This window comes from Sinocyclocheilus anshuiensis, unplaced genomic scaffold (genome assembly GCF_001515605.1).
Source record: "Sinocyclocheilus anshuiensis isolate Anshui unplaced genomic scaffold, SAMN03320099.WGS_v1.1 scaffold888, whole genome shotgun sequence".
Lineage (NCBI taxonomy): Eukaryota > Metazoa > Chordata > Actinopteri > Cypriniformes > Cyprinidae > Sinocyclocheilus > Sinocyclocheilus anshuiensis.
The window spans coordinates 126,120-153,780 of NW_015549648.1; the positions used below are offsets into that span (position 1 = coordinate 126,120).

The window sequence follows — 27,661 nt, forward strand, 5'->3', positions numbered from 1 at the left end:
CACCGGCCACACGTCCAGCACTTTGACATTCACACTGTAGGGCTCCAAGGAGATGTTCTCGGGAAGCGAGCTCACCTCGCCTTCGATCACCACGGCCGATCGGTAAGCCTGGTCCTGCAGCGAATCCAAACTCGGGGCGTAGCAGGCGAAGGAGACCCCGATGACGAGCATGGAGAAATGCACCGGATCAAGCCTCCTCATGCCGTCTGCTGTGGCTCAGGGGCGGCCGGCGGCGCTGCTGCAGTGCTCTCGGGGCAGAAGGTGCTGGGGGACTGAGTGCGAATGGGCTTGCGCAAGTGTCCATGCCATCCGCGTGTGCCGCTTTCCCCATGCACTTGGTGACGGGGAAACACCAGCCGCTGAGGAACCGGAATCAGACCCGGTCACTGCTGGGCTGCTGCATTCTCCTTCAAAGCACAATCTCCAAACTCAATAAGCATGCATGCATAAATGACGCTCCTTTGCTGCAAGACGCTCCTCGCGCACACACTCCCTCTCTCTCTCTCACACACACACTATCTCTCGCTCTCTCTCTCTCTCTCGCTAGCTATCTATCTATCCAGCCAATGTCATCATTACCATCATCAACATCTCGCGGACGGGCAGAAAGACGGTGATCGTTTTAATCTAGACGGTGCTCGTGCACACACAATCGGCGGAGATGCCAATTAACTTGTATTAACTAAATCAAATCAATATTTGGTGTGACCATCCTTTGCGTTCAAAACAACTTTTGCCCTAGGTGCACTTGAGCATAGTTGTTCAGGTAGCTTTGCAGGTAGGTCTCTTGAAGCATCTTGGAGACATTGCCACAGTTCCTCTGTATTTAGTCTGTCTTGGTTTTTTTTCAGATTCTTCATGTAATCCTCACTGGGTTATTACAATTAATGGCAAAAGGAACGTTTGGAAATGTCATCTGATATTTCCTACTGACACACTACAGCAAAAGATAGAAATAACTGGCTTAAAACCATTTTTCTTTCTGGGTGAAAATGCTAGTGGTTTAAGACTTTTGCACAGTAGCTCTGGTTTGGGTGGTTTACGGGGGACACAAATTTGTATGGGTATGACAGAGGTATTACAATGTAAAGGTGGTTTTTGAGGACACTGTCTATGTCCCCGTAATTAAAATGGCTTAAAAAACATACTAAATGGTGTTTTTTGGAAATCTAAAAAATGCAGAAAGTAGGGTTGGGCGATAGAAAATGCCATGACGGTGATCGTTTTAATGTAGACGGTGCTCGTGCACACACAATCGGCGGAGATGCGAAAAAGCTCCAAAGACGCGCTCCGCCGCGCAAACGACGCGCTGCTGTTCGGCTGGGCAATGCAACAAGCGCGCGCCCTCCGTTCAGCGACTTTTACGTGAGCAGATCTCAGCCGTCTGCTGGAAGTTCTGGCGCAAATGTGCACTAATGACACGAAAGCGTCCGACCTACCAGCCAGCCTTAGAAAGAAATCCCTCGAAAGCAGGCAACCTGCTGGCGCGACATCAACTAATAGAGAAACGGCAGTCGGGCCACCGCGGCAGACCGCTGACGCGATGACTAACGCTGCGAAAAGAAGCTGGAAATGCAATCGATGCCTGGTGAAAAGTACGTTTGCCGTGATTTTCTAGTCGAGAACAATCCGCATTCAGGTCACATTCACCATTTTGCCCCAAAAAGCGATCCACCACGCGCCAAGAAGACAGATACACAGCAACCCCCCGAGCATCCTATCAGCCATATTTACCCCGGCAACAGGTCATGCGGGTATTTGCCATGTACCCAGGGCTCTATAATGAGAGGAGGGGACCGGTCATTGCGCCGTCATTACGAGTCAAACTAAATGAGCCGAATGATTCGCCACAGTCTGGAGGGTTATTTTGTGCACTGTTTGGACTGGGTTTTTAACTTGAACTTTAGGGTTACATCATGCGTAAATGCGTCGCGAGAGAATGAATGTGCCATTGCCATCCTGTCCTGAGGCTGCTGTAGGGCGACATCTGCAGTCACAACGCGAGTGTGCAACGCAACAGAGAAATGGGCTGCGAACACCTGTCTCGCTTCAGACTCTCGTCGATATTGTTTTACTGTTTACTGGGTCAATGACGAACTAGAATGTTAGAGATGACAAAAATCTATTTTAAAACACAGGCACCAAGTTTTTTCAATGTAATCTTTGTATTCACGTTGGATTTTTGAAAAACGTTTATACCATTTTCGCCAGAAAATGTGCTTAATGACGGCCATCATTAAATAAAAAAGTAGCCTACTGAAATACTTGATCTCGAACTTCATTATTCTTTTCAAAAAACGTTTATTTTCGCGGTATTTTCATTTTTAATGTTTTTAATCTTTATTAATTAATGGCAAAAGGAACGTTTGGAAATGTCATCTGATATTTCCTACTGACACACTACAGCAAAAGATAGAAATAACTGGCTTAAAACCATTTTTCTTTCTGGGTGAAAATGCTAGTGGTTTAAGACTTTTGCACAGTAGCTCTGGTTTGGGTGGTTTACGGGGGACACAAATTTGTATGGGTATGACAGAGGTATTACAATGTAAAGGTGGTTTTTGAGGACACTGTCTATGTCCCCGTAATTAAAATGGCTTAAAAAACATACTAAATGGTGTTTTTTGGAAATCTAAAAAATGCAGAAAGTAGGGTTGGGCGATAGAAAATGCCATTTGAACAGTAGAAAAACCATTACGCCTATGGAGAGTATATAACGTCTACTCATGCTTTTATGCGTCCTCAAAGCAAAAAAGCAACAACCTCAGAATTCATTCACTCATTCATAATAAATCTGGAAAAATTCACGTGTTGACAGTCTCTACTGTGGGCGCGGCGCTGTCGCTGTCCGTGGTGCTAAACAGCAAAGAGGTATGTGTGTCTATTAGTCCATATCATTACCATTACTAAACCCTATCATCTTGTCTGTGACTGAGTAATTTGACATCTTATTCGTTTTAATCTAGTTTAACGGTCACTTTTAATTCTTATTTTTTCCAACTACGCATACTTGCACAAATATTGTAACAAGATAAATGCAAGAGGATGTGTGAAAATATCTAACTAATAAAACACCATCATGTTGACATTTATTAGCCTATTCTTTCGAGTTTCCCTTTCCCTGACTCTCTTTCACACACACATACACTTATTAAATACATGCACACGAGTCATGGTAATATGAGAGATAATCTACATCTGGTAATGAACACAGACAAAAAGAATGACTAAAAGCTTCCAAAGAATGGCAAAAAAGATCCAAATGACTGCTTCATGCGCAATCGTAACGCTGAGGTGACTTTTACCAACACACTACTGATCTGAAGAATCTCACGGACTGCAGAAATAGAGCCCCTCCACCAGACGGAGACTTCAAGATGAGCTAAAAGATGCGCAACGCATGTAAGAGCCCATTCTGTGTGTAGGCTATAGAAGTCAGTGGAGAAGATGATGCTTCAGAATGCTGAACAAACCGCTTTTCTGTAGAAACATACTGACACAAAATAAACAAGCCGCTAATCTTTGACATGAATCTTCAACAACTGAGAGTCTACTACAAAAAAAAGAAGGTAATTTTAGGACAACCAGGTTTGTTCATCGGAATCCACAAATGGTTACAGAATGTTGTAAAACCTAAAACCTGTAGTGACTCTTTGAAAACAGATCCTTTTCATATTACATTTTAATTATTTAATACTATTCCTTGCAAAATCATACATTCATAAATGTAATTAGCTACATTTTTTTTTTCAAGAAAGAAGCTGATATAGCCTACATTTGAATCCTTTACATAGGCGAACTCTAAACATTCAATTGTTTTTAAGACAATCCAATAGTGGTATACTTTAGATTATTTCAGAATGTCATGTAGGCTATTGTAACCCTGTAAAAATGTCTTGTTTATTATTTTCTTTTTGCGGCTTATCGGTTCCAAGTTGAGGCTGGTCGCGGAGGTTGCGTCTCCTCCTTCAGGAAGCGTCTCTGGCAGCAGATCTCGCGAGAGTTGCGCGGTCGCTCGGCAGCAGTCGCTTTTGCAGCAGGGCTGAGGGAGACGGAGAGAGAAGGTAAGCGGGGAGGCTGCATCATGGCGGACAGAGACAGTGGAAGTGAGCACGGTGAATTCGCCACAGGCCCCGGCCCGATGCACCCGGGCGCCGCGTCGCGGATCCAACACGACACGGAGGAGCTCGCCTCGAAGCGGGTGGACATCCAGAACAAACGCTTCTATCTGGACGTGAAGCAGAACGCCAAAGGCCGCTTTCTGAAGATAGCAGAGGTCGGGGCCGGGGGAAACAAGAGCCGCCTGACTCTCTCCATGTCCGTCGCCGTGGAATTTCGCGACTACCTAGGAGACTTCATCGAGCACTACGCCCAGCTGGGCCCCAGCAACCCTGACACGGTGCAGGACGAGCCCAGGAGGGCGCTTAAGAGCGAGTTCCTGGTGCGCGAGAATCGGAAGTACTACATGGATCTGAAGGAGAACCAGAGGGGGCGGTTTCTCCGGATCCGGCAGACCGTCAACCGCGGGCCCGGCCTGGGAGCCTCGCAAGGCCAGACCATCGCGCTTCCCGCACAGGGACTCATAGAGTTCCGCGACGCGCTGGCCAAACTCATCGACGACTTCGGCGTGGACGAGGACCCCGCGGAGCTGCCCGAGGGCACGTCGCTGACGGTGGACAACAAGCGTTTCTTCTTCGACGTGGGGTCCAACAAGTACGGCGTCTTCATGCGGGTCAGCGAGGTGAAGCCCACCTACCGCAACTCCATCACGGTGCCCTGCAAAGTGTGGTCCAAATTCGGCGCGACCTTCTGCAAGTACGCGGACGAGATGAAGAAGATCCAGGAGCGGAGCCGGGAGCGGAGGGCGCGCGAGATGCTACCGGAGGGCCTGCACGGGGACGACGGGGACGGGGACGAGGACTAATGCATCTATGATGCACAGAACGAATGACTTGATAATCAGAAGTTACTGTAATGTGGGATCGATCTACACACACACAACCTTCACAGACTCAAACAGTTGCACCTCTTCACTCATCGCCGGAAGTTACCCACTTACCCACCATTTAACAGTAAGACGCTGCTATCGACAACATGATGTATGAACCAGGATGTCCAGGATGGTGCAGGAGTGTGTATATCCCTCTTTACCCACGTGTGTGACACATCCAAGCTCTTGTGCAGCACTGCAAAATTCCACTTGTTTTCCAGTACAAATATCTAAATATCCTGACAACTATATATATATATATATATATATATATATTAGTTCTTTTATTATTTTAAGAAAAATCCAACAGTTTGCACAATTTTATTCAGACCACTCATGACACAGCAAAAAATGTCAATACTGGAAATAAAAGAACATGCCTAGTTAATGGTAAAATGACACTATATAAAAACATGAGTGGGGTCAGTTTTAATACGATTCAGTATGCTTTCTAAACACTTCAGCACTGACACCTGTCAATCATGTTGCCAACTTGACAGCAACCGCTTCATGTGTAAAAACTGATGACCTAATGTGTTTTGCAGATTTTAAAATGTACTTTTTTAATTCAAAAAGTACAAAGTGACGTGAAAATGCTGCTGATATTCAGCATGCACATTGGGGTTATTAAAGAAAGCATGCAAAGTGAGTGGTGTCACTGTGGCTTGTTGCTTATTGGAGCAACTGACCCCACTCCTGCAGTTCTGCTTGTCAAGTAAATTATTTTAAAGATGCTGTGTATTTGACAGGATAACAAGATGGACATTTTTTGCAGTGTAATACTATTTCCAAAGGTGCAAATTGAAAAAGAAATATATAATTAGTGCTCACTTTTGACTTCCAGCACAAAAGCTATTATTTAGGAACCGTTTGAACCAAAGGTTCAACATGCAAACGAACATCAGAAGTGAAGGAACAGTGATGTGGGAGTGCTGTGAATATTTAAACATGCACTTTTGTTAGATTATCCAATTTATATAAATGGATGTCACCCCTTCTGGTTCGACTTAAAAGGTGCACTTGGACATTTTTCCATTATTTACATAACAGTTTTTCGCTGGTTGCATCATGGGGGCCGCCATGTTGAGATCACGTGACCAACCAATTAACAACATAAACTCAATGTTATTAGTCACTTACATTTGCAAAATAAATTTATCATGGCAGAAGAAGCTTCATGTCTCACATAAACCAAAAATGACTAAGTGCACCTTGAAATGCATATGAGGAAATCTAGGTATGTTGTTTACTCGTTTGCCTTTTAACTCTATACACAAAGCAAATGAGATTGTTTGTTTGCACGCGTCATGCAATGTGTGCTTCGGTAGCCGCATAGCGAAGGCATTGCTAAAACAACCGGTTGACGTTTGTTCCTGTTAAATATGAACCCTGTTGCACCATTGCCCTCTGACATTTGGGCAGACGGTTTCATTGAAGTGCTAACTTAGATATACAAACTATGATTTTGTGAATCAGATGTACTTAGATCCTTATGAAATTGCCCACGTTTTCTGTGGGAATTTTTCTTTATTTTGTTTTTGGGGACGGGGTGGGAGGGGGGCAGGTACTCAAAAAGAAGCTGTCCACTAGTGCGAGTTGCGTTAATATCTGCGCAGAGCATCCTCTACAACGTCAAAAAACAACTCTGGTGCCTTATATTCTCCACACGTTTACATGCTTTACGTGTTCGATCATTTTCTTTCCGATTGCTGTTTGTCTTTCTTTGTCGTTCGGGGTCACAACGGCGTGGAGTTTCTTCGATGACTTCTTCAACAAGCCAATCAAAGAAAGAGGCGTGCGGGCTCTTGGCCCTCCACGTTGCTGGGAAAAGAACGATGATGTCATAATCAAACAGCACTGACGTAAACATGGACGTGATGCGTTCATGTCATATCAGAATTACTTGGTTTTCCGTGGCGGTGCTCAAAGGCAAAATCGATCCATGTGCGGTTTTGTCCTTGATGTCAGACTTTGCGAAGTTTTTGTGCTCGTCAAAAACTTAGATAATTCTGGCGCGACGTGAACGCAGCAGTAGTCACCTAAAGGCGGTGGAGGTCTGCTAGTCATGCTCTGTGTAAAAAAAAAAATTAATTAATTAAAAAAAGTAACAGGTTTAAAAAAAGAAAAAGCTGAGTGTAAAAAAAACAAACAAAAAAAAACAGCGTGATAAGGTTGTATGTATGTTTCTCGCTACAGCCCAGCATTATGCTAATGTAGGCCTATATTAGTAGACTTATGGCCGAGGCAGTAGCCTGTATGATTTTTTTGTATGGTGCTAATATCCCCGTTCGTGGGATATACTTCTGCCGTTCTTACCAGTTGCTGAATTCATTTGTTGTCAACCTCGTCACATCGCACCTTGAGATTTTACTTTTCTCACTAAAGTTACAGTGCTAAAATTTCAGTATCGTGTGCAATATATTGTAGGCTGCGTGCCAGTGGTGGCGTTGCCCAAAATTCAGTCCCGCCGCAGGTTCACGTCCCCCTTCAGACCGCCAAAGCAAAACTATTTCCTAAAAAATCTTATAATGGGTACTCTATTCAATGCCTGATTGGAAATCCTACTAAATCTCTGAATGATGGTGTGATAACTATAAAAAATAATCAAAGCTACACAGTCAAATTAAACATTTGCCATTCTGTTTTTGTTAATCCAGTCGTATATTCCAGATGATACGAACTATGAATGTTAACGCTACAAAAGCATTAACAGGAAAACTACTTTTGAGTATCTAGAAGACAATAATGCAATGTTTTTGAAAAGGCATTACTGATGGCTACCTCTTGGGGTCCGAGGGGGGATCGGATTCTGCGGGACGATTGAATCTTGCGTGAGGTCGGCATTTTGTGTGTGTGGATACTCGTCCCCTGCAACGACATAAAATGTACGCTTGAGGCTCGCTCTAATCGAAACATGTCTCTGCATATTAAACTAACCTTTTTGAAAAGTTGAGGGTTTATCCTACTAACTAAACCAGTCACCACAAACAGGGACCGTCTGAAAGCACCTATGGCGGCAAATCTGCTCTCCGCCAATCAGACGCAATCCTGTATGACCTAAAAATATAGTGATGTAGTCACTTAAGCTTCTCGGTGGTTGGAGTAGTTTAATACTCGGTTGCTAATATATATATATTGTTTTTAATTTTTTTATTTTAGCCAATGTTAAATGCACAATGCTTCAGTCAGAGATATTCCTAACTATTTATTTGATAAAATAGCTTATGAATGTTGTTAGGAAAAAAGATAGACTTTTTCCTCAAACCCTCTCTCGACATAAGCCAGCTCACTAGTGTTGCAGTGAAAAGCCTGTTGCTGTCAGACCCAAATGTCACAAATACTTGGATATGTGGGGTTTTGTAAAAACGAGACCTTTATATGTACTAAAGCCACCAGCCTACGGACAGTTTGGGGGTTTCTAGCCACAGACTCCCATGCTAAAGGCCCATTTGTGCTAAGCACATGAGGAAGTCTATAGGGGATCAAGGCTGACATTATTCCTGCGGAGCGTTTGGTCTCTTTGTTTACCACTGCACAATATTAAAGCATACATATGCACTTTGTCTCGCTCGATATGCCCTCGCATCTCTTCAAGACTGAATCTGAAACGGCATGCTTCTCTTGTAGGGGCTATTTTAGGTCTATTTGTACACCGTTATATTTCTTTTCCTCTTGAGACCGGTAAGCAAATCTTTTTCCTATCACTGCCCGGATGCGATTACGAAAACTGCTCGATGCGTGCCACAGTACGAAATTTAAACTGGAAATAACATTTAAAGGTGTTTTCTAGAGCAAAACGATGCAAAAATGCACCCTCGATCGAATACACACATGTTTTAAGTCAATCATGAAGGTGCTAGTGGGTACTAAATGGCTCAGTCCTGTCTGGGTGGCATCGTACAGCCAGACTTTCTCATGTAATAGTGTTCAAGCTCTCCACCAGCAAAGACCAGCATTGGTTTGATGCACAACAGGCTGTGGGGACAAAAAATTAAACGGTACTCTGACTCCATTCTAGACTGGAAGAGCAATTTCAATCTTTTCTCCAATTCCAGGTGCTGATTCGAATGTCACCTGTCTAACGGAGCTGCACAGACACCTTAAAGCCCTCACGTATCTGCAGTTTCCAATATGAAGAGCAACCTTTTAACTTGATCTACTTGTTAATCTCATGAAGCGTGTGTGTGTGTGTGTGTGTGTGTGTGTGTGCGCGCGATTATCCGGTTCCCCTTCCCTTTTAAACCACGGCCAGTCACCAACTTGGGTTAGTTCTCATACTTCACGTTCCTTCGGTCTCACAAGCTCAAGGCTTTGACCTGCTTAGCATGTAGCTGTGAGCGTTTTGCGTATTAAGCAGACTGTCTGGGAGGGGTCCTGCATCGAGGGTCAATGCACAAGGAGGGTATTCACATATCCCACCAACCATTTCCTTTTTATTCCCTATCAAATGTGTTGTACACTTTAAATATATAAAGAAAATAAAAAATCAGCATATTATTTTTGATAGGTGAACTCACATTCAAAGATTCTATATTTACTTTCCAGGCTTTGTGACTATTGCTGTTTGGCAGAAATCTATGAAGTTCTTCTACGTATTAAAGTCTATTTTGTCTGTGTTACAGAAGGTTTACTAAAGTAAATTGCATGATGACTAAGTAGTGCACCAACTGTTATTTTCTTTAGTTGGTTAAAAATGTCTAATGAAAAAATACTGTGATGATTATTCTCATGTGTGTACCCATGTTAAAATTTAGTCATACATTCTAAGATATTCAGTTCAGCCTTTCCTATAACATGAATATGGTGCTTAAATTGGCTTAGAAATCCATCGTGTTCTACTCTTCATCATTGCCACAACCATCCTCCTCCTCTGCATCCTCTGTTTGTTCCCTTGGCTGTTTGCGTGTTCTCACAACTTTATTCAGATTTACATTTCTTGGTAACAAGTGTGTTTTTGTACAGGTACGTATGTTGTTCTTGAGTTGGAAAGCCTTTGTGTCTGAAAATGACTAATTGCAATAAATCATCCATTACTCCCTGGCAATGATTGGTTTTCGTGTTGTTGAATTCTTGTGTACACTTCCAGTGGCACTTTAGAAGAATAGTTGACCCAAAAATTACAATTCTGTCATCAAAGTTGTTTGGACCCCATTGACTTTTAAAATATCTTATTTTGTGAATAACAAAAGAAAGTCAAACAGGTTTAAAACCACACGAGGGTAAGTAAATTATGACAATTTTCATTTTTGGGTAAATTACCCGTTCAAAGCATCAAGCTAGTACAGAACATGCTAACATGAAACTAATAGTTCTTTAAAAACACAAATTGCTTTAAAATAACCTACTTTAACCCATGTGCTTTCAATTGAAACGGGAGTTTTTATGCTGAACAGCACAATCTTTTTTTCTATTGTTTATGCCACAGTTCAGAACCAAGATACATGCTACTTCCTATTGCTAGTCAGAGCTAGGTCGTGTTGGCAGGAGGAACGTTTTCACAGAGAGCATTTGGACTGTGCAGGATGATTTTTTTGGTCACACTTTATATTAAATGGCCTTAACTATTATGTGCACTAGTCAACATTTGAAGTGGATCAAAACTTTCATCAAAGTAGTCCGAAAACCTAAAAAGCGTTCTTGTCGTAAGACAACTTTGATGAATTTTTTTTTATCCACTTCAGATGTTGACTACTATACTTCAAAAATATAAGTACAATGTACCACATGATTAATTTAAGTGTAAGTACATAGTAGTTAAGGCCACGTAATATAAAGTGGGACCTTTATTTCAATATTTCAATTTAGTTTGTTTAGCATCAGCTTTAGCATCTAGTTTTCAAATGATGTCAGTGTTAACAGACATAGACTTAAAGCTACGAAACTATAATTTTGACTTAACTTGATATTAAAGGGATAGTTCGCCCAAAAATGAAAATTCTGTCATTAATTTAAAGTCATTATTTTTGTTTTCTTTGTGCACAAAAAGTATTCACGTAGCTTTGTAAAATTACGGTTGAACCCCTGATGTCACATGGATTATTTTACCGATGGCCTTGCTATGTTTTTGGACCTGGGAACATTTCAGTTGCATTGCTGTCTACGGAGGGTCAGACAGCTCTTGGATTTCATCAAAAATGTCTTAATTTGTGTTCCGAAGATGAACAAAGGTCTTACGGGTTTGGAACGACACGAGGGTGAGTAATTAATGACAGAATTTTCATTTTTGGGTGAACTAACCCTTTAACGAGCTGCCTAACAAACTTTAAATACTGAAAAACTACTGCAAGCCGTCAATGCCAATGTTCTCACTGCAGTTTCTAATGGCTATTACAGGCAATGTACTTGATATATAATTAGAAAACAATTGTATAATATTAAAGTGGTTGGTTACAGAAATTGTAGAAGTGTTATCAGGTCTGGCCTACATCTGAGGCTACATTTTCTAGAAATATCTGAAACAGCAATCATCAAGATAAAGCTTCACAAAACAAATTTCATGAACTTTGAAGCCTAAATACAGTTGGCAGAGGTAAACTCTTTCAAACTTTATTTAAAATAAAGCTTGTGAGTAGATGAGTTTATCTGTTCGGTGTGATGATGTTTAATGTCCCCAACAACCTCTGTAGTCCTTTGTTAGCAAATGCCTTTTTCAAGACAAGAAAAAGCTTTAATAAATATCATAAATGGGGTATTATGTATTTTAAGTTGCCGAATAAAAAGTGAAAATATCTTGAGCTTGGGTTAACCACACAATATATCAGATGTTTAACTAAAAACTCATTCAAAAAACCCGCTGACATTGGGACGATGGAAATAAAGGTGCAAAAATACCGAATTGTTTCTAGGTTTTAGGACTCATTCTTTCAGTGCTCTATAGTTTAACTGGCATTTTAAATTTAAGTCAACAGAAAAAAAAACTCTTTGAGAACACATATTGTCTTATCCTGGGTGATTATTCAGTGCATGTTATTTCAGAGGAGACTTGCTCCCACTAAAGTGACTTTCTTTTCAACCAAGCGGAAGTAAAATGGGTTGCCGTTTCATGTTGGCTTGAAGAGTTGCTGCCTTAGATTTGTTAATTGGCAATACCTGCTTGATAATAATGTAATAGAATTTCCCAAGAAAATCTATGATTTTGCATTACAATAAAGACATTAGATATGAGAAGAAAGATGTACCTGTGCGGTTCTGTAAGAAATAATTAATGCAACACTTGGCAAATGAGCTCCTACTAACCTGTGTGGCAGAAATAAGGACTTTAAATGAGATGAAACACAGACTCCTTCCATACAGGCAGAGATGGTGAAATAATCATCACAATCTTTTATTACAACAGCGTCTGAGTTCTACCCTAAACGGGAAAATCATGTTAGCACAACAGCCAAAGCGAAAAGTAGGCTATAGAGGTCCCTTTAAGAAAGCCATTACTAAGAATATATAAAATTGCAGCTCTTACGTCATTCCACATCCATAAAGCATAAAAGAGCCAAAAGCTCATTCTCTCACTTTCAATGTCCTCATGCTTTACAACAGGACTATAAAAATCTACTTGCACTTGCTCAAAGTTTGTACCTTTTAAGACCTATTTGGTGGCTCAAGAACAATTATCTTCCTCAAAAGTGACACGTTTCCAGGATTGAGACGTTTCGATTCGCTACAGCGATTCAGATGAAGAGGCAGGGAGGTTCATGGTGTGTTGTTTGCAGTCCTGCTGCTCAATATTCAGTCCAGGTTGAATTTTCTGCAGGCACATAGAGACACATAGAGGCTTAGTGGTCCATTGAATAGAGAAAATGAGGACGTCGCTTTCAGTCTGAAATGTTTTTCCTCTTTGTCACTGTTTTGCATACTGCACTGTCTTCCTTCCTCGCTTGTGCGCATACAATTACAATGTCCCGTACCCTGTCCCGTGTTAAGACACTGTATTTTCCAACATCCGACATATCCCTGGATCCATTAATCAGCCATCATCTCTTCAGTTAAGAGAGTTAAAAACAACGGTGCGGGTTAGGCTAAACTAATTGAGGGTCAAACGTAGTCATCTTTACAAGCATCTTCCCGCTATATTGGCTCCAAAAGGAGAAAATAAATTTACAATTAATAAATATAACATCATAAATAATTACAAGGGGGTAGTTGTATAACACTACAGACAGCCCACATGAATCTTTACATGCACCCCAACGTGCGGCTAATCCTTTAAACTGGCTACTTCATGAGGCCGATACTGTGAGCATCTCACAATTACATTAAATGCTACATCTAAACCAGACCTGTCAATCAGGAAGCCATTACCGCACACAGCCTCGGGATAGACACACGTTGTGATGTCGTAAAGAATGTCAAACGCTGAAAAGTGATTTCATGATTTATTTCAAGGTGAAATGTGTCATTTCTGTGCCACGACGGAATTGCAAATGTGACAAAAATAACGAAAACAAAAATAACGACTTTATTCAAAATATCAACACACGCATGCGTCGTGGTTTTCTTGTGAATGTGCATCTAAGACTGACACGGAGAAGATGAATTTGTTGAATAAAGTTATTTTTGTGTCTTCGCGCACAAAAAGTATTCTCATAGCTTCATAACATTGTGGTTGAACCACTGATGTCACGTGGACTATTTTAACACTGTCCTTACTACCTTTCTGGGCCTTGAACTTGGTTGTTACATTGCTGTCTATGCAGGGTCAGAAAGCGCTCGGATTGCATCAAAAAATATCTTTATTTGTGTTCTGAAGATGAACGAAGGTCTTATGGGTTTGGAACGACAACAGGGTAATTAATGACAAAATGTTCATTTTTGGGTGAACTATCCCTTTAAACATCATCATGATGAACAGGAAAGCTTATCTACTCACTAGTCGCTTTAACAGCCTTGTTGTGTTTATTATTGCGCTCTAGCAAACTATTCTATCTCAAACTTTCAGGGAAAATGTTTTTTGTTGTTGTTGGAAGATTAATGGTGGAGAAGTTGAAGTCAAGTGACCGTGGTGTAATTTGCTCATAGACTATGTTTAGCTTTTTACTTTTAGTGATTGTATTTAGGTTTCAAAATTCAAAAAAGGTTGTTGTGAAGATTATTTTGTTGAACAAAGCATGTAAGAATCATACTTTGACAAAATACTTTGTCGTCTCCACATATTAAACTGACTTTAACATTGAAATGTTAAAAACACACATTTCACCTAGTATCCCAAAGCATCACATTGTTGCTTTGTGATGTCAATGTGATGTGATGTGATGTGATGTGTTTTGCCTTTATAACACTTCTTAAAGCAACAGTTCACCCAAAAAATGAAAATTTAGTCTTCAAGTCATTCCAAACCTGTATGGCTTTCCATATATTGCGTAACACAAAAGAAGATATTTTTGAGATATGTCTCAAACATTATTTTTTTTCCCTACAATGGAAGTAAATGGGGTCTGATGTTGTTTAGGCCCCACCGTTCTTCAAAATATCTTCTATGTTCTTCAGAAGAAAATCGTACAGATTTGGAACGATACGAGGATCAGATTTTTCATTTTTGGCTGAACTGTCCCTTTAATGGAATCTAAATGAATCTCTTTGTGTGTCACTGTAATGTCACAGTAAAATTCTAAATGACATCACAACGTGGCTGCATGTCACAGTGCATCCTCTGCCACACATTTGTGATGCCGCAGTTCACTTTCTCTTGACTTTATATGCAGTGTTGTCATTTCTTCCCACTTATACAGTCTTGGTCTCCTCATTTTTCGTTTTTTGGCACGTTCATAGCAGTATTAACAATGTTTATTGTTGTAGTAATAATACTAATAATACATATAATGGTCATAATAAATTTACTGTACATTGAAATAATAAGGACATTATAATGCTACGTTTGTATTTCTCTCGACTCTGTCTCGCGTATTCGAACCCACTGCAGTCAGGCTCAGACGTGAGTGTGTCACATGAGTTCAGAGGTCAAAGAAGGCTCTTCAGCTATTGTGGTCTGGGGCATGTATATGACCGGCCCGTCCGTTGACCCCCTGACCTTGGCTGATTGACGGGCTGGACTGAGTTTTGCGCAGGTAACCTTCTTTCGCCTCCCCGCTGAACAGACTGGCTTCAATCTTATCCAAATCATCACTTCCTGTGCGAAACTTGGCCTGCAGGAGGCTGACGTACGTCTCATAGCGACATTTCTGCAGACAGAGAAAAAAAAAAAAAGATTAAAATGGCTTTAAATTAAAATGATTGGTTTTGGTTAGTTGCATTTTACTATTTGTGATTTGCATTATTTTCCCTGCTGACCAGGACCATGATCAGAACAGACTTGTGACCAGTTTTTTGGTCACGACCCACCAATTGGGAACCACTGATATAGATGTTTTACAGATGCTATTTTATGACCAATGAGTACCCAATCAGCTAAAAGCAATCATTTGATAACTAAAACAAAGGTTAAAAGGTGTGTTTTCTAACAAGTTTGACTCAATCTCCATCAGGCCTGTACAAGAGCTAAAGCATAATTGTAACATCTAAAAAGCATTCATATGAGCTCTGAGACAGGTGACTTTGTATTGTTCCGACCTCATAGGTTAAATAGTGCTCTTTGATTCGATACTCTTCTGATTCTTTGCTCTTGGGCGTCAGATCTGGTGGGCTCCTCTTGTGTTCCTCCAACTCCAGAGAAATCTGCTTCAGTTTGTTCTCATGGGACTTCAGTTGCTCCTCCTGTATAAATTAGAACCACCATTATGTAAATACTGTACAACACCTACAATTTTTGTTGAACAGTCAACAATAGGCTTATACAATGCTATAAATTTCATTACTATTAGATTACTATACCATTGTCACAAACCTTCAATCATTACATTATTGAATTCAGTAGGAAAATGTTTATAAAAATAATTATGAAAAATGTATTACAAATGAAATATGAGTTTAAAAGGATATAATTATTACTAATTATATATTTTTAAATTATAGAATTAATAATTATATGTAATATTTTATAATGATATAAAATCAGGTCTGGAACAAAATGAGTGCGAGAAGCATCTTTTTTTTTTGCATTTTGAATCTATTGTTGATAAACGAATGAGGAATGAGTAAATAAGAAGTAAATAAAAATCATGTTTTGTTATTGCTCCAAGTACATTTATCAAACTGGAAAAGGAAGGTCAATATGACCCCATTGCATCATGGGATACAGTATTCTCACAGAGTATTCTGCAATACTTTAACACCAATGTTTACTTTGACACCAATAAATAGTTTAATTCATCATTAATAATAATCGAATTTCTAAATTATTCCACTACGTAATGAAGTTCATTAGTCTGTAGACTGTTTACAGTTATATTTTGCACCTGGTTAAGTCTCGTTGTGGATGAAGGCAGCAGTGGTCTGCAGAATTTCTTCATGGAGCCGATGGCGGCGGGAAAAGCAGGAGCCGAGAAAAGAGCAGTGACCAGATTAATCCTGAAAATCCATGACATCATCTCCTCTTCACTCCTACACACACACACATTTAAAGGGAAAGTCAAACAAGAAAACAATGAAAGCAATCTGCCCCTAGTACTCTGTGACATAGTGGATGGTTAAGTAGCCAGCTACAGTAAAAGCAACAAGAAAAAGATTCTCGGAGCAGTTGAAGAGGTTTGATGCTTACGGGGCTTGCAGGAGGAAGACTCTCCAGTCCGAAGTCTTAAGTTTTAGGACGTTCTGTCTTTTGCTGTAGTCACAGGCCCTAGTAGCAAGAGCGTGGTGAACCCGTACTGCATTCTTCAGGTCCACCTCTGACAGATCTTTATCAGGCTTATACTCATCCTGTATGAATGAAAAAATGAAAATAAAATAAAAATAAATGATAGAGAGACAATGGCTGCGTTCCGAAACCCTACTGAGCTGCCAAACTAACAAACTAGGCGGCATTTTAAGGCACCACAAAGGCAGTTCCAAAAGTAAGCAGCAGAACTAGATTAGATAATTATGCTGTTTTACAAGAAATCTGCTTTTGGTCAAATTGTAAAACAGTACAGAATGTATCCTTCAAAGTGAAAAAGTGAGCAAAACGTAAATTAGAAGAATGCATTCATTTCATTCAATACTGAAAAGTACTAATAAAACAGGCTTGGTTACCCACAATTTGTGCTTATTAATAAATTGAATTAACATTATTAATTGAAATAATAATTATAAAAACTTCAACTAAATGAAAATGAGAAATGTTACCTACAGAATTAACTTGTTGAAAATGAACTGTAAAGTAAAACTACAATTGAAATCAAAATAAATTAAACGTGAACAGTAATCACGTTAATAAAAGCACATAACTAAATTACTAGTAATTAAACAAAATTTAAAACAAAAACTGAAAATCTAAATATGAATAAAACAATATTAAAAACTAGTATAATACTAGTATAAAAGAGTAATTAAATGAGTCACTTATGAGCTTTGATTGCATTTAGCATGTCACTTTAGAAGAAAGCTGCCTAAGTTGATTATGTTTTGGAAAAGAGTCTATGACTACTGTATGTTCAGACCGTTGTATGTCATAATGTATACTGCCTTATGTATTTTAAACAGAGTGCACTATGTAACATTTTAAACTTCACTGTTGTCACATGACTTAATTCAATAGGTTACATAATTCAATGAGTGATGTCAAGTAATAAACTTGGAAATGTATCTATTATTTTGCATTCTGAATATAATTTTGTGAAACAAATGTCTTAACTCTTGGAAGTCTATCAAATAATGTGTTTAGAAAAGTTATTATAAACTTTAAAAGAACACTATAAAAATCAAATGCATTGCACATTGCAGAAAACAGTAATCAGTGTAGTGGGCTCTTGATGGACATTTTAGCAAATCTAGTTGGTTAGCTGACTATTCCTTACACATATTATAGTACACATACTGCAAAATATAGTATGACTGTGTGTGGTGTGTGTGAGTGTGTGGGAAGTAGATTTAAATTACTTTCTGCAGGTAGAGAATCATCCCCTTCAGCACGGCATAAAACTTCTTCCAGCCTCTACGTCCTCTCGGGGCTGCAGAGAGACAGAATAAAAGAGAAAAAGTGTGTGTGAGAGAGACAGAATAAAGGCACACTTCACTAATGAGCTCCGCTGTTGTTTGCTGCAACACAAGTCGAGGAAAGAAGACCTCTAGAACAAACTTCACTGCTCACAAATGAACTCCATCACAATGGAAGATATAACCTAATTGTTTTAATTAAAGCAGCTGAATTATTAAACAGAAGGAAATCTTGGCGGGTCCTAAATAATGCTGATTTATTGCATTCCTTAACATTAGCTCTGCTCCAAAACTTGCTGTTTACTGCCTACGTAGCCAGCTACCTTGAAAGACAACATCCTAACCATCATGGAACCTCATAAGTGACCTATATGGAGTGTTCTACATCAGAAGCGCTGCCACACACAACACAAACCTCCGTATAAGAGAATTTGACTTGTTTTTAATAGATTTTAACATTAGCATGTTGTTAATGGTGTGAAACTATTCAACATAAAAATACACAGCACTCATTAAATATAATATAAAACACTTGCACTTATAAAATATAAAAACAATTAAAATATGTAAAAATATACTCGCAAAAAATTATAATAAAAATATACAAATTATATATATTTATAAAGATACATAGCTTATAAAATATATAACTCTCTTGCTTGTTTTCTAATCTAGCTCTGCAATAAATCAATAAACCTGGCATTGTATACTACAGATATTGTTGGCTCTGTGACAAATTGCCTGCAGTGTTACTCATTTGTAAGTCACTTTGGATAAAAGCATCTGATAATTTAATAAATGTACATGTAAATAAATATATATATATTTTTTAAACAAATTTCATATTTTTTCATCTAACGTTTTCAACATTTAATAAAATAAGTATATTTATATTCAACTGCTCATTTATCTTTATTTTCACTGAGCTTGTTTACTGTTATTGTCAAATAAAACTACAACTACAGTCATTAAAAATAATTTTCAAGTTACTGAAATAAAGCTGAAATAAACTAAATATAAATATTAGATGAAAAACTTAGAAGTTTAATTAGAAAATTAGAAGTTTAAGTTGAAGCACTAAAATTACTATAAATAATAGTGAAATAAAAATTATAGATAACTTTAAGATACATTTTCATTAATTTTGGCTAAAATGAGGAAGCAAATTATTGGCCAAATGAAGGCATCTTAGTGTAATTGAAATGGAAGCACATCTCTGATGCCTTAAAATGTTGTCTTAATAGGCAGCGCACTAGGTTTTGGAAGTTGGAACAGAGACATGATTTACCTTTGTGTTTATTCATTTATTTGTCTGTTATATTTTGCCTCTTATATTGATACAGACAAAGGAAAAAGGACAGGAAATGATGTGGAAACAGTACTGGGAAATTAATACCAAAATCATGATTTTGCAGAACAAACAAAAGACACACGTACTGAGTTTGCCGTCCATGTCTGCATGGCTTTTGCGTGTCAGAATGCCGTGTTTGTACGTCGCAGCGTTGAGTAAAAGCGGAATGGCGATGAAAGGGTTACTGCCGTCTGTTACCCTGACAACCCTCTTCCCTCCCACCTCACACTGATCCTCCACCAGCTCCGACAGACTCTTCCTCAACTCCTCTTCCTCACTGCAGAAACAGAGCAGATTAACCAGCATTAAAGTACGTGTGCAGGTACTGCGCACATTACAGGCAGATTAGCCCCAGAAGTCACATGATAATGCGAGCGAACTTGACTCCTGGGGATGATATTGGATACTCACATCGCCCACTCCAGCTTCTCGTTCTTTATTGAGTTATAGAGCACCTAAACCAGGACAGAGACATATGAGACTGTTAATACTGTACGTCTGAAACAGCACAACTGCACCAATACAGTCAGACAGACGGGCTTATGGGACCGAGCATATGAAACAATATTCTTTTGAATCCAATTTAAAAATGAATGTGTGTTTTGTTGCATTCAAAAATGCAATTACAATATGCGCATTATGCGGTTACTGTGTTTCGAGTGTGTTTTAATGAAATCAGTCAGGTTTGGTGAGAAATCACACTCTATCAGTAAACATGCATGTGTTTATCTGAAGCGATGCTTATTTTTTGGACCGCTGGTTGTCAATAATAATAATATAATAGAAATCAAGGAAGCAAATACGTGTCTGCTGTGTTTCCAAATAATTACCTTGAGCAATTCTTTGGGAAAATCTTTGCCGTCGTTGAGGCCGTCCAGATTGCTAATGAACTGCAGGCAAGACATCTTCTTCCCAATATTCTGCAATACAATAACACAATACCATGTTACAACAATAATGACATATATGCCAATTACTATCATAATGTTATTAACGGAAACAACTGACCCTCTGCTAAGCTATCCTTCAAAACTGTTGCCATCTAAGACAAGTGTATACAGATTTATTGAATATTATTCTTCTAACAAAGGAAGGAATGCATTGTGACATTTTTCTTTAAACTTAATTGATAAATTATTCAGTGACATGATTAAAAACTGTGACTGTGAATCACAATTGAGGAAATTGCTTGAGGGCTGTTTAATCCACAGCAGCCACTTCTCAAGATTTATTTAAAGATTTGGAAAAAGAGGCAAAACGTCACACCTCTCAGTGTCAATATTATAAGGGCCCTGACAACAACGTTTCATCATATTTTGTTCAATTCCTGTAAAACCTCTCAAAACACAAAAGATCCTTACATTTACTTACATTAGAAAAGAGCAAAAGCTTGTCTGAAAAATGCCAAACAATAACAATTGCAAAGATACAGTAGGATTTGTCAGTAATATTTCTAAGATGGCACTTAGTGAAGGGTCAACTGATTAAAAAAAGGAAAAAGAAAATCCCCTGATAACCTGAGGTAAACTAACATTAGCCACAACTGCCATCAGGACAAAATATTAAACATAACTGCATTTTTTTTTTAATTGTATGTCATGCTTGTACATGCAAGTCACCACCGCAATACTAAACTGTTGCATGTGGTTACCAGGATGTTGTATAGAGTGCAACATTCGGGTTCTGGAAGTACAAATTTAATTAATTTTCTCCACAGGGAAACAGACAGTTTTTAACAATAACTTATAAACCTTTAAAGAAAGACCTACTGTGAGTTTCAAGGTTGTTAATCAATGGTACATCCTTTTGATGAAGCCATCTGTTCACATTTTTTCAACTTATTTTTATAGAGGGAAAATTGGGGTGTGTGTGTGTGTCAATATATCTATATCTATATCTACATATACCTATGTATATTTACATCTATCTATCTATCTATCTACAAAAATTAATGGAAAAAATACTTCTAGAACTAATATGACTCGAGATCTACTTCAGTGTAAAGCTGTGTGAATTTTTCACCCCGTTTATCATCTGCCAGAAAGAAAATATGCCTGCTTACTTAGAAAAGTAATAATAAACATCTCCTCAACAAACTGCATGATCTGAGGCATCACTCATGTCTGTAGCACAAATTATGCTTTTCAGATACATGAACTATATTAACAGTGATCCTTAGACTCATGACAGGAAGATTGTGAAAGCTTCTTGCACAGTTTGCAGGAGATACCATATTAATTTATTATGGTTTACAGCAGTAACAATAACTGTATTTTAGCATTTAGTATAGTCTTTTGGCAGAATCTACGGTCCCATGGCAATCTTTTGTAAATATAAATCACCATATTGAAAACTGAGTGATTACAAAATGCAAATGCAACAATACAGAAATCAAACCATAGAGATAAAAAACGAACTATATTCAGAACCACACCAGTTTTTTCTAAACTCCATGCTGTTGACAAAGCTGTCAGCAGATGGCAGTATCAAACCAGACCAACCATTCTAAACAGCACAGCCAACACACAATATCTCAGTCTGTCTCCCTCCTACCACAGAGATCTACTTTAGATGAGTAATATTCCATGAATGATGGATGAAAACGTTCTGAAAACACATTAAAGCTGAAGCCATTAAAAGAGAAGAAAAACACAAAGAAGAACAGAGAAGGAGAGAGAAGCACTTACCACCTGCCGCAAAATGAGTTAGAGAAGAAATGGAGAGAGAGACATGTTTAGGTCAAAGTCGGAGAGAACTGTAATATTACTAAGAGAAACACAACAAGAAGAAGCATGTTAAGGAAAATGACACTATGAAGTGCATATGGTGAGGTTTTCAGTTTAGTTGCTGATAACAGTTCATTAGCATCATCTTCCAATATTATATATATTTTTAAATATAATTCTTCTTATAATACTTTCTTGAAAATGGTCAGTCTTGGCCTTCTGCAGTCAAATATTTTTGTATAATGACCACTAAACATTTAATATGTTAGATGGTGTACAGTCAACAGGTTATTAATGCAAAATCAATACTTAACATCAGGGTACTGATCAACTTTTTGGTGTGAATACAGAATATAGAAATATGAGACAGGACTGAAGATGGTTTGTTTCCAGATCAATCTAATATTTGCTTCTGCAATTAGATTGGAGTGCAATTGCTAGTAGATCCAGTTAATGCAGTAACTAAAATTATGAGGCTAATAAACTTGTTAGTGTCAGACATGTTTGGAATTAACGACCTAAAGAAGAGCTGAATACATACGTGTCCATGCAGGTCTGTGTTAAGAAGCATAAGTGCACAGGTCAATGTGTGAGCGCCATCTATTAAAAAAAGAGTTAGAGAATAAGAAATCATACATTCTATAGAACACATACTTAAAACTAAAACACTGTTTCAAAACCAAACCAGCTGCATAGCCACACATCACAGGAGATTTAAAGCACCGTAAGCATCATTTGCTATGCTAGCAACATGCTAACATAAAACAAATGTCCCAATAAGTCACTCATGAGGTTACATTTCAGTGAAGATGCCGTCTTAGAAGGCCGTCTTACTAGAGTTTGGAACAGAGCTTGTACATGTAAATTCACTCATAAAAGTTAATTGAAATACATTATGAGCTGCCATCATAAAATTTGAGCTACATAGCATAAGCTAAATCTAGAGAAATGCACTTGCCCTCTGAGGTGAGAGCTTCTGGGTTACAGCGACAGAAGCGTTTGGAGAAGTGCACCAGCACACGTTCTCTCTCCTGCGTCTCTCCCATCAGAGGAAACGCCTTCAGGAAGTTCCTGCAACCAGAGTAACATGAAGACAATCATGGTGCTGTGCTAAGAAGGAGCAGATATGCTAGTACTACTAAATACAATATATACCATAGACAGAATATATATTATTTACGGTACTTATTCACTAATAAGTGCCCATTGTAATTTAATGTACTTGCATTGTGTTGTTTAGTGCAGTGTGACATTCAAGAAAGCAACAACAGATGAATTTGAGCTTGCATGGCTACAGTAGAAGAACTTATGTTCATTTTAGGACTGCATGATTTCAGGGGAAAAAAAATCTAATTTCTATTTTTTTAATGTAAATCATGATTGCAATTTAAAATGCATTTTTTAAGCTCCAGGTTTGCTGTGATTGTTTATAGGGCTGCACAATTTGGCCCTTTGGATTGGACAATTTGGATATATAATATTTATTATATATCAATATGACAATAAAACTACACAATTATTATAATAATCATTAGTAAAGCATTTATTTTTATGGAAAACAGCAGGAAGCCCTTAAAGCTTCTCTTTATAAGCTCTTCACATTACAAGTTATTGATTGGCACACGTTGCATTCCCAAATCCACGTTATAAGCGACCCACACCAGTTTCATTCACTTGTACTTCATGTACTTGCACACAGTGTGTTTCAGGCCAGTAACTTTAGTCTAGACTGAATCAGAGCTTCCACTCACTGTCTGTGATAATTATCATTCTATCCAGAGAACTATTGTTAGTCCAGGACTGAAATATTCTGAACCACGTTATGCAACTGCACTTAGTTCCTCCTCTTTTTGCAATGCAGGTATTTAAGTAATGGCATGCTTAACTTCCAGTTTCACGGGTATTTGTGGAACTGGGACATTAATATGTGACATGCGTGAGTATTAATCTAAAATAAGCTTTTTCCTCTTATTGCAGCTTAACCATTGTAATAATACAAAGAAACAATGAAGCAGCTACATATGTGACATGCTTTTAAAAACCGTTCAACAACAACTGTCCTATTCAAGCTCAGCATGAAAAAGCAATGTTATATTACATTTCTGACCTGCCCACACTGAAATCTTATTGGTCCAAATACCTGCTTAGCATGTGTATTACACATCAAATATGTTCAGTCTGACTGTGATTTTGTTGGTACATTTGCAATTTTGCTTTCGGTTAGGATAAGTATTTTATGGAAGCCCGTTTCCGCCACTGAATAAAAAATTAAAAAAGGTAATTGTGACTTTTTATCTCACAATTCTGACTTTTTTTCACAGAATTGTGAGATATAAATTCGCAATTGCGAGTTATAAGGTCAGAATTGCGAGATATAAAGTCAGAATTCTGACTTTTTTTCTAAGAATTGCGTGATATAAACTCACAATTGCGAGATAAAAACTCGCAATTCTGACTTTTTTTCTCGCAATTGCGAGTTTATATCTCGCAATTCTGACTTTATGACTCGAAATTGTGTTTATATCTCGCAATTCTGACTTTATGACTCGAAATTGTGTTTATATCTCGCAATTCTGACTTTATGACTCGAAATTGTGTTTATATCTCGCAATTCTGACTTTATGACTCGAAATTGTGTTTATATCTCGCAATTCTGACTTTATGACTCGAAATTGTGTTTATATCTCGCAATTCTGACTTTATGACTCGAAATTGTGTTTATATCTCGCAATTCTGACTTTATGACTCGAAATTGTGTTTATATCTCGCAATTCTGACTTTTTTTCTCGCAATTGCGAGTTTATATCTCACAATTCTGAGAAAAAAAGTCAGAATTGTGAGATAAAAAGTTGCAATTACCTCTTTTATTTTTTATTCAGTGGCGGAAAAGGGCTTCCATAGTATTTGCACTGTTCAGGACACTATAACAATCTTGGTTGTATTTTGTGGTTGAAATGTTCTCACCTTAGTGCTCTGTCTAACGACAACCCCGTGAAATCAAAGAAGCTCAGGTACTCCGATGCCACCAACTGGCTGAAGTCATTACTGCAGGAGAAAGAGACAAGGAAGAGAGGGATTGTGGGTATAAATGAAAAGCGTTTCATTCCACTCCCTTTCCTATACAGTACGCTCGTTCACACACAGATGCTCACTTCTTGCCCAGGTGTCGTGCCACGTCACAGCGCTTGAAGCCCTCCAGATAGAAGAGTCGCTTAGCCAGTCGTTTGGCAGCATCTGCGTCGACGCGGCAGCCGTTGGCGAGAGTATCCGTGCTGCCCCTCTCCAACGTGTCCACGCTGCCCAACTCAGAGTCCGAGTCGCACAGCACATCTGTGAGGTTGGCATCACTAGGTTGGCAGAAACAAACAAGGAAAAGAAAAAACATCAATGATGGAAAATACCCCCACTGTCCAACATAATATTCAAAGGAAACTATCCTTGCTGGGAATCACAATCCAACTACAACTCTTTATATTTTTCTTATTAATTAATGAGATTATATAATCTCATTCTTTCATGACTCATTCTCATTCTGACGGCACCCATTCGCTACAGAGGATCCATATACTGTACATCTTGGATGGTAACATCTGGAATAGATGGAATAGATTTTTTAGTTACTACCAAGTTATGAGGAATACATTTTAATGAAGGGGCTTCAAAATTTTGCAGAATAAGAAATGGTGTATTATACAGTACATCTGGTATCTGCTAAATTACTGATCACATGATCCATCAGTAATACATAAAGACATTACATAAAGGTATGACGAAATGTCATCTGAGTTTAGGTTTTGCAACCGTCTCTTACCCTCTTCCTGTCAAGAAAAGCAGTCACTGAATCATCACAAATATGACTCACATCTACAGTATGTGAGCACGTGTGTCTGCACAGAGACAGGTGTGAATTAGATCGCCAGACTCTCTGACTGGTTCAGCGCCCCTGACATAGTCTTTCAGCAGTCAGGTGTCAAAACAGCTGGCCGTTTGTATTTTAGTCCTGTGTGCATAATGACTGAACAAACCTGATCGGAAAGCAATACTTCTCCATCTGCCACCGGGCTGCTGTGATCAATAATAATGATAGATTGCACAGTTATAGTATTATCGATTCCTAAAGGAACCTAAGAAAGACATTGCCATGGACATATAAGATTACAGGAGCCAAATGAGCTATATTTGTATGACATTTAAGTAAATAATCCTTTTTATCATTTTATTAATTTTTTATACATTTTTTTCCAAAATCCAACACAGGGAAATATATATAGATGTAGATAGATAGATAGTACCACCAGTGTACTCTTTGTAAGGTTTTTTAATTCCTAGACAACACACACACGCACGGACACACACACACACACACACACACACACACACACACACACACACACACACACACACACACACAAACTTCCACAGACTTCATTGGTTCAAAATAAATCACAGCCTGATGTCCTGCTCTAGAGGGTAGATAAGCATTATAAGTGACTATGGCAGCACTGATATACAATGATCCTACAAGAAGCTAGCAGCCGTGTCCCTGTATGGACCTGCGCTGCTGCTGAGCCAGGCAGGAGATTAAACATGAGACTGCTTGTCTATGACTCACATGCCAGCGTCTCTCTCTGCCCGTTCTGATGCCGTCGGAGAGGTGTGTTGAACGAATAGAGCGAGGTGTGAAGGAGTTGCTGCGGCCTTGTCAGTTAGCCAAAAACACAAATCCCCCTTTGTGTGTTCTCTTACTAGAATACATCAAACCAGCAGGGTCGGACAGAAATGCGTTACACATCAGAATGTGCAATGAAAACATTTTGGTTACAATGGGTTACAATTAGGTAACCAAACACATGCTCACAATATATAGAACCTCAGGCTATGTATTTATCCAAAACCATTTGATGATGGAAGAGATGAGCGTTTAAAGGGACAGTTCACCCAAAAATTACAATTCTGTCATAATTTACTCTCTCTCATGTCATTCCAAACCTGTTTGCATTTCTTTCTTCTGTGGAACACAAAAGAAGATGTTCTGAAGTCTGTTGGTAAACAAATAGTTTTGGGTCCCAAAACTAAGTACAAACTAAGTTATTTTGAAGAATATTAGTCGCCAAGTGGATTTGGGTTCCATTGACTTCCATAGTATGAAAGGATACTATGGAAGTCAATGGAACCCAAATCCACTTGGCTACTAATATTCTTCAAAATAACTTATTTTGTATTCGACAGAAGAAAGAAAGTCATACAGGTTTGAAAATGATGACAGAATTTTCATTTTTGGCTGCACTGTCCCTTTACAATCTAACTTTGGAGGAGACCGGGGGCAAGTTGTCACATGGGGAATGTGTTTTTTAATCAGTGGTTTTGTATGCTGGTATCTAGCTCAAAACTGTTTTAAAGTACAATAATGCATGTAAATTCTTTCCTTTAAGTTAAAAAATGGTACAAAAAATTTGCAAACAGTGAATAAAATAAAACCACACTGGCATACATTCAGACCAGTGTCAAATATATAATACAGGCAGATAACTGAAAGATATCTTTGCACAAAGCTTTTTTTCCCCGTCATAAATC

At 38.5% G+C, this 27,661-nt stretch overlaps 2 protein-coding genes across 2 annotated transcripts in view; one reads left to right on the top strand and one right to left on the bottom strand.

Annotated features, from left to right (window-relative positions):
- The first annotated feature begins 3,921 nt into the window (after window positions 1–3,921).
- LOC107660159 (transcriptional activator protein Pur-alpha-like) lies at window positions 3,922–9,456 on the top strand. The gene has a single exon (XM_016449398.1). It carries the CDS (start codon window positions 4,085–4,087, stop codon window positions 4,922–4,924), a length of 840 nt encoding a protein of 279 aa, XP_016304884.1. The 5' UTR covers window positions 3,922–4,084; the 3' UTR covers window positions 4,925–9,456.
- A 4,894-nt stretch (window positions 9,457–14,350) lies between these two features.
- Window positions 14,351–27,661, bottom strand: part of LOC107660161 (PH and SEC7 domain-containing protein 2-like) — a 36,282-nt gene continuing 22,971 nt past the window's right edge. The window contains exons 4-15 of the mRNA XM_016449399.1: window positions 25,240–25,434; window positions 25,052–25,132; window positions 23,046–23,158; window positions 22,629–22,687; window positions 20,192–20,281; window positions 19,773–19,816; window positions 19,448–19,638; window positions 17,954–18,024; window positions 16,638–16,795; window positions 16,336–16,480; window positions 15,551–15,694; window positions 14,351–15,162 (exon numbers count right to left, since the gene is read on the bottom strand). Of these exons, the coding sequence (XP_016304885.1) occupies window positions 14,956–15,162; window positions 15,551–15,694; window positions 16,336–16,480; window positions 16,638–16,795; window positions 17,954–18,024; window positions 19,448–19,638; window positions 19,773–19,816; window positions 20,192–20,281; window positions 22,629–22,687; window positions 23,046–23,158; window positions 25,052–25,132; window positions 25,240–25,434 (1,498 nt within the window). The 3' untranslated portion in view covers window positions 14,351–14,955. The remainder of the gene's footprint in view (window positions 15,163–15,550; window positions 15,695–16,335; window positions 16,481–16,637; window positions 16,796–17,953; window positions 18,025–19,447; window positions 19,639–19,772; window positions 19,817–20,191; window positions 20,282–22,628; window positions 22,688–23,045; window positions 23,159–25,051; window positions 25,133–25,239; window positions 25,435–27,661) is intronic.

What these genes read in the sequence shown, in the direction of transcription:
- LOC107660159 (XM_016449398.1), top strand. Translation starts at nt 4,085, where the DNA reads ATGGCGGACAGAGACAGTGGAAGTGAGCACGGTGAATTCGCCACAGGC.